General features: G+C 34.2%; 1 protein-coding gene and 1 pseudogene across 1 annotated transcript; one reads left to right on the top strand and one right to left on the bottom strand.

Moving 5' to 3' along the window:
• Positions 1-457: 457 nt before the first annotated feature.
• On the top strand, positions 458-2,801 carry LOC132626102 (pentatricopeptide repeat-containing protein At1g26900, mitochondrial). Its single transcript, XM_060340851.1, has one exon. It carries the CDS (start codon positions 712-714, stop codon positions 2,548-2,550), a length of 1,839 nt encoding a protein of 612 aa, XP_060196834.1. The 5' UTR covers positions 458-711; the 3' UTR covers positions 2,551-2,801.
• Positions 2,802-2,940: 139 nt separating this feature from the next.
• Positions 2,941-7,024, bottom strand: LOC132626104 (uncharacterized; annotated as a pseudogene).
• Between the last annotated feature and the right edge of the window lie 1,150 nt (positions 7,025-8,174).

An 8,174-nucleotide genomic window follows, 5' to 3' on the forward strand; every position in this document is an offset into this window, starting at 1 on the left:
ACTCCCTCCGGTCCAACATAATTGATGTTTCTAATTGTGTGATAGAAGGGATAAGTTATCCCATATAGATGTGATTGGGTGGGATAGAATGAGATAACTTATCACACCTTTTATCTCATATAAATGGGACTGGGTGGGATACCAAAAGAGTAATCCCACGAACCAAACATGGGATAATTCCAATCCCATGGGACTAATAATCCCTCCTACCAAACGACGGGTAAAAGTTGGTCCAAGATAATTGACTTGTCACAAAATTAAGAAGGTATTTAATTATTTTTATGAAATTTACCCTTGAAACATTTCTAATTCAATATACAAATTTAATGATAATTGTGTCAACCCCCCCCCCCCCCCCCCCCCCACCCCCTCCCAAAAAAAAAATCACTATTAAGTATTCCATTCGTCCCAAAAAAGATTGATATCTTTCTATATTTAGAGACAATTTAACCTTATGATATGATTTACAGCCATACAAATATCTAAGGTTTATTTTGGACCGCACATTTTAAAAGTCTTACTTTATTTCTTAAATTCTGTGCCAAGTCAAACTAAGACAAAAATTTTTTGGGAAGGAGGTACAATTTAGTGCAAATCCCTCTTAATTTGGGATCTTTTTCAAAGTTTGTTATAAAAAAAAAAAAAAAAAAAAAAAAACAATTAATCTTGAGTATACCCTTTGCCGCGAAATCTAGCTTTACAATTGGTCTCATGAACATAGCTTTTAATAATTCCTCCTTTTCATATCTAACACAAAACTTCAAAAATTTATCATCAATACTTTTAACAAGACATTATTCTATGTTTTCTTCAAACCATCAAAACCTGATTTCTCAGTTACAATTATGCAAACAAATATCTGAAATAACTCAATTTCATGCCTTAATTATCAAAACTGGTCATGACCAAATTCCTTTCACATTAAGTAAACTTCTTGCATGTTCAATCCAATATACAAACTATACATTTTCTATTTTCAAATACATAAAAACCCCAAATCCTTATATGTATAATACTATGTTACGTAGTTGTTCAATTAGTAATGACCCAAAAAAAGGTCTTGTTTTTTTCAACTATATGAGGGGTAAAAATGTAATTCTTGATCAATTTTCTTTTATTTCTGAACTTAGGTCTTGTATACGTTTATTTGAAAAATGTGCTGGTCAAGCTATTCATTCAGTTGTTTTGAAATGTGGGTTTGATTTTTTTCTTGATTTAAAGAATACCCTTTTGAATTTTTATTGTGTTTGTGGTGAAATCCGTTATGCGCGCCAACTGTTCGATGAAATGCCTAAGAGGGATTTGGTTTCTTGGAACACTTTGATGGGTGGTTATCTTGGTGTACATAGTTATTGTGCTGTTTTGGATTTGTTTGTTAAGTTGCATAGTGATGGTAACAACGATAACATACTCAGTGTAGTCCCACGAGTGGGGTCTGAGCAGGGTAGGTTGTGCGCAGACATTTCTGCTAATGCCACGACGATGCTTTGTGTTTTGTCTGCAATTGGTGAGTTAAAGATTGATTTGTTAGGGGAGTCCCTGCATGGTTATTGTATAAAGATTGGATTTTGTTATAGTTTGAAGGTGTTAACTGCATTGATATCTATGTATGGAAAGATTGGTTGCATTAGTTCGAGTCGTAGTTTATTTGATGAAGCTTACCCCAAAGATGTTGTCTTGTGGAACTGTTTGATAGATGGATATGCTAAAAATGGCTTGCTAGAAGAGGCATTGTCTCTGTTGAGGCAAATGAAGGTGCAAAAATTGACGCCGAATTCGTCAACCTTGGCTGGTTTGCTTTCTTCTTGTGCTTCCTCTGGAGCTCTCAGTATGGGTCAATATATTCTGAACTTTGTAGAAGAGGAGCAGTTAGCTTTGGATCCGGTTCATGGCACGGTATTGATCGATATGTATGCGAAATGTGGGTTGCTTGTGAAGGCAGTTAATGTTTTCAATAATATGGAGACGAAAGACGTGAAGTGTTGGACAGCAATGATAATGGGGTACGGGGTAAACGGGGAGGCAAAGGATGCTATTGCACTCTTCCATCGAATGGAGGATGAAGGTTTTAGGCCTAACGAAGTGACTTTCTTGGCGGTATTTAGTGCTTGTAGCCACGGAGGATTGGTGGCAGAGGGAGTTAGTTGTTTTAGAAAAATGGTGCTGGAATATGGCTTGACTCCGAAAATTGAGCATTATGGATGTTTGATTGATATCTTAGGCCGTGCTGGATTGCTTGAAACCGCACGAGAACTAATAAAAGGTTTGCCCATTGAAGGGGATGCTACTGCATGGCGGGCATTACTAGCAGCATGCAGAGTTCATGGTAGTGTTGAGTTGGGAGAACAAGTGAAGAAAGAACTAGAACAGAGATTTGGCGAACACCCTGCTGATTCACTACTTCTGAACGGTACTTATGCAGTCGCTGGTATATCGTCCGAGGAGAAGGAAGGTAAATTAGAAAAAGAGGTGGGATCTTATAGCAGTGGGAAGAAGGAAGCTGGATGCAGCTCAATTGAATTATGTGATAATGGCCCGGGTTTTTCTTAGCCAAGGAGAAGTACCCCTAGTTCCTAGAGGACCTTGCCTTCAGCTGCCACACCACAATTTTTGGTCTTCAGTATAAGAACTGCTTCTCCTTTTTTCAGATAGAGAGAGTACGTTGGCAAGCGGATTATCAATTATTCATTGTACTCATTTGCAATAATATGATAGACAATTCATTCATTCATTCAACATAATGATGTAAGATCAATCTCCAAGAAATATCATGCGTAACATCAAAATGTGTCTTTTCTTTTTCTTCTTCCCTTTTTTGACTAAGATGGTTGTATGTGGATCAACTTAAACGTACTTCAACTGATCCACCATGTAGTCTGCTACTGCATACAAAAACCTATCCCTATGCACAATCTACAGAAGCCTGATATACATTGCATGTGGTGCCCTTGGCTGCTGTTTTTATCCAAGGGAAGCAAAGATACTGCATTATATTATACTCAAATACAGAACAAAAGTTGAAAACTAGAAATTCTGCAACAAACCAATTTCTACATCCCTCAGTGCACTAAAACAGGAACCATCTTAGCAACTAATCAGATACAGGAAAAAGAAAAAAAAAAACAGATCAGACTCTTAAGAAATGAACAAATAATCAGCCAAGGGATGCCAGATGATCGTCGTCGTTCTCTAATCAGTGTACTGCTCAAGCAGCAGAAGAGCCAAATAGACTCCAGTCATGCACTTTGAAACTAGAGACTGCAAGTTTAAAAACCTCAGCCATCTGCATTACTCCAGATTGTGCAGCAGGTACAGCCGTGCCTGCCCCGACTGTGCTAGCACTCTCGCTCAAGGGGCTACAATCACAAAGGTAAACAAAGAAAATGTTAAACAAGAAGCCTAACTGACTTTATAGGTTTAAAAATACCAGGTGTAAGCCAAGTTATTGTCCCAACTTACTTGATTCCTAGAGGCTCGTATGCAGTTATCAGAACATCTGTCCCAACTTCCTTAAGGCGAAGGTTTGCCAGGTACACCTGAACGGGATATGATCGTTAAAACTGAAACATGGAAGGGGGTTGAAAGGAATTTACAAACTCACCTTAACTAAGTTCTATGCTTCCCTCCCGTGTCTTCCCTTGGAAACTGCCTATGAATTGAATATGGTTGATCAGGATTATATTTACAACATGAAATGATAAATTTTACCAACTAATAAAAGAAATTTATGAAACTTTACAACTAGCTGGATAACATGTCGATGACTCTCATCCTAGTTGAAATTTTGTGTTTTGGGAGATCTAATAATCTTCACATCTACTTACGTTTCTCCAGAAAATCATTTCATGCAAATGTAAATGAAGAGGAAAGATACTTTAGCTTTACTAAAATATCTACCTATTAAAAGTAAAAAAAGAGGGAAGTATGAGGCTAGAGAACTAAATCCTCTTCTGGGAATATGCATTTAGAAACATCGTCATATAACATGAAAAGGAGCACCATTACTAAGTTCCTTATCAACAACAAATTTCATGTGCGCATCTTGCCGGGTCGCTTAATGAATGTGTTACATGTAAAAAAATAAAATAAAGAGAAGATGGCCAAAATGTGGAGTTGATAAAGGGACCAAGCTCATCTACCAGTTGTATTCAAATCAAATTCAGTCATTAAGGTCATGAGTTATAATTTTCAGAAAATTATACACATGGATCTACCAATGTCGCTTAATGAATGTGTTACATGTAAAACAAATAAAGAGAAGATGGCCAAAATGTGGAGTTGATAAAGGGACCAAGCTCATCTACCAGTTGTATTCAAAGCAAATTCAGTCATTAAGGTCATGAGTCATAATTTTCAGAAAATTATACACATGGATCTACCAACTTTGTGAAGAAAACTACAAATTCCAAACCCCGTTTCATATAGGAGCACAAACTACGGAATTTACCATAAAGAGAATGGAGGTTCTTAGGATTTCTAGAGACGCCAAATAGTCATTAAGCAAAAATGATGCTTCTGCCCAATGGTATATGACCTTGCGGTAACTTACCACAGATTAAAATGGCTTTTGTTGCCTCAAATCCATGGCATACACATGAAGATCCATAGAAATAAGATACCAATTGAAGTTGAGATCATTCATAAATGCTGAGCACTTCTAAAATAACACTATCATACCATTTTAACAATTAAAAAAACTCGACCATACCATTTGACCGACAGAAGTGGTGATGACAGCAGGCATGTTACTATAGTGCAATCCAGGAGCCTCAAACACTGCTGACTGCTCGGTGATCTGTAGATATAGACCGAAAAGATCAACACGATAATATCTGAGATGCTGTGTCTAATGTAACCGAACAACGTATAAACAATTTGGGCATAGCCGATTATTGAACTGCAAGCTTCAGAGAAAAAGCAGGAGGAATGCACAAGTTCAATATCTACTTTTCATGCAAACAATTTCTCATTTATATGAATGTTATTACGAGACCAATAATACGAGACCAATAATTTGGAAAGGTACAACTGGACCTTGAAGAAGAAGTCCTCTGAGAGTGTTACTACTTAGTTTCATTAACCCAAAACAAGAAGATAATACCAGAATAATGACATTAAACTACTTGAAATAATAAAAGAAATTCATTTCACTCTGCCTTCTGTGGATCAGTGTTTTAGAAAGATTACCAAACGCTTACACAGTGCATGAGCATTCACACATAAAACTAGAGGAACACAAAGTAGTTGAAATTTGCAAAAGGGACAAGAGTCACAGTATGATAGTTTTTAATACCAAACAACTGATACAAATTATGTTTCCACCTAAACTCGTTTAGTTTTGCAGTCCCTCCTTGTTCCATTTAAAGCTACTTTTTTTTTGGGGGGGATAAAACCCTTGTTCCACTTAAAACTGTTTGTTCAATCAATCAATCGACCGTTCTCAATCCTAAACTAATTGGGTTGGGTATGTAAATTTGTTGTACCCCTCAATTTTAAATTATTTGACCAACCCAAAAAGAGTTGAGAAAAAGGTTGAAATAAGTAACAACAAGAACAACCATCCATATAAGCAGATCAACGGATGATAGTCGTTGGCGTGGGGTCATGTCCCTACAATTAGTTCATATAAACATATCTATTCACGACCTCGAAAAGCAGATACTAAACTAAGTTATCCCAAAACAATTTATCAAAAGGAGAAGAAAAAGAAAGAACTTACTGTAGTTCCCTCAGCATCTTGTTCATTGGCAAGGTCTTGAAGAAACCAGGTTGCACTTCCACTGTCTGCTACATCCACCTTCAGATCCAGAAGCTCAATTATCAAACTTTCGTCGCGCGCAGGGTCCACAAACACCTCCTGCAATTCAAACAATCGAAGTAAAACAAATCTGAGCAGAAGATTAGAAAGGAAAAAAAAAACAATGAAACACTATCCAAGATTTATTTTAAAATCCATTCTTTCTTCCAAGATTAAACTTCTATAAACAAAGGCAACAAAACCTCGGACTCCCTCCGTCCCAAATTCGCTCCTCCAGATTCAAACTATGTGAACTTTGACCACCACTTTTTTCATCATATTAACATGACAAAACTGCAAATTACATTACTTTTCGTATAGTTTTTAATATTTAAATTTTAATTTTAAAATATTGAATTGATCTAATATAATTTAGCTTCGACGAATAGCCAAACTGACTCTCGGAAAGGGAAAACCGATACTTACTTTGGCATGGACGGATTATAATTTAAACAAATTTGAACGAAACACAAGAAGAACAAAGTATGAAACATAATAAAAAATCCAGAAATTTGATCCAAGACTAAGATTTTACATAGGAAATTGCAAATGGGGTCGACCAAAAAAAAAAAAAGAGAAAGAAATAGAAGCAACAAACCTGATGATCAGGAACTTGACGCACATTACTAACATCCTGCAAAACAAATGAAATTCAGTTACACCCTTAATACTTTCACTTCATGGGCAATTGCAAAATCATATAAAAGATTATCAATAACTAGCTTGAAATCGCTTATCTAAATAACCCATGTCTATTCTGTTCCTAATAAATTAAATTATTTTTAAACTACCAAAACCTATCACACTCCTCTTTACAAAAATGGTTGTTACGTATTGTTCATAATATTAATATCTCATTGTATTGTCCTATATTGTTTGGATAAATTGTTAAAAAGGTGGGGTAAAGAGTAAAATATAAGTATTAGATAATAAGCCAAAGACAAATTGAGGGGAAAATAAGGTAACAATGCGATCACACCAAATCGGTCGTAACATATAATAAGACTTTTCGTCGTTACGTAACGATGAATTTAACGTATGATACAATAAAATTTAAATAATAATCAAAACAAATATTGTATTTAAACTAACGAACATAATACCATAAAATTGATAAGAAAAATGAAGAAACCTGGAAACGTCTAGGGAAAGTAGTGGAAATAGCACCACCAAAGAGAGGATAGTCAGTACAAGAATCTTCAGGCATGTTGAATAAATAAATCCTACAATCAGAATATATGAAATATCGAATTCAAGTTGAATTCATAATTGAGGTAATAACGTTTTCACTGTAATTTTTTTATTTTTTTGAAATTTTGAAAAATATAGTCAAAATATATGAAAAATATATCTGAAATATAGTCAATAGAAACCAGAATAAGTAATATTGAACGTAATAATAAAAAATACACTTAAAATATTGCCAAAATATAGTCATAATTGAGGTAACAATATTTTCACTGCAACTTTTTTTTTCTGAATTTTTTCTAAATATAGTCAAAATATATGAAAAATATATCTGAAATATAGTCAACAGAAACCAGAATAAGTAATATTGAACATAATAATCAAAATACAATTAAAAATATAGCTAAAATATATATGAAAAACAACTATCAAAATATCAATCCAAAGTGAAAAAAAAAACGAAATATAAGTTAAATACATGTGAAACGTAAAAATCAGTATAGACTCTTACCATTTTTTGGGAATTAGATTTGAATTATGAGTGAAATTAATGAGTAGTTAATTAGAGATAAACAACGAAGTTGAACTATTATAAAACTGATTTGAAATTGGAGGAAATTAAGGGATATTGGGCATAATGACATGTATTTAGAGGGATAGGAGAGAGGGACGTTTTGTTTGCTTAAATTTAAGGGTGTGGGAAGTTGTCAGATGAGTGGTAAAAAGTGGTAGCTATAGGAAGTAAATATGTTATATTTTAGCTACTAAATATAATTATTGTAAAGTTTAGTTATGTTCCATAAATAGATAATAATGTAAGCTATGCCAAGTAAATTTTAATTAAAAGAAGAGTGGAATTCCAATTCAAGGTATGGCCGAAGCTAGTTTTATAGCATGACCTTTTCTTACAATTTGTAACCATTTTATCATATTATTATCAACTGTTTTCAATTAAAAACCAAGTGTTTAGCAATTAACCTGAATTAAAATAAAATTTGAGATTAATTAATTATCTTAACCAATTAACTAAGCTTCTTGACTTTATCAAGGTAAAATATTTACTTTCGAATGTGGACTAAGTATAAGATTAAACTGTGAATGACTTTAAACTGACAAATTAAAAATGCATACGTTATTTTTTTTTCGACTAACATGATTTTCGCATTGACAAATACATTCTGTAATTAAG

The sequence above is a fragment of the Lycium barbarum genome, chromosome 2 (genome assembly GCF_019175385.1).
Source record: "Lycium barbarum isolate Lr01 chromosome 2, ASM1917538v2, whole genome shotgun sequence".
Classification (NCBI taxonomy): domain Eukaryota; kingdom Viridiplantae; phylum Streptophyta; class Magnoliopsida; order Solanales; family Solanaceae; genus Lycium; species Lycium barbarum.

Bases quoted from the DNA above. Each gene is read 5' to 3' on its own strand.
- LOC132626102 (XM_060340851.1), top strand. From the start codon at position 712: ATGAACATAGCTTTTAATAATTCCTCCTTTTCATATCTAACACAAAAC.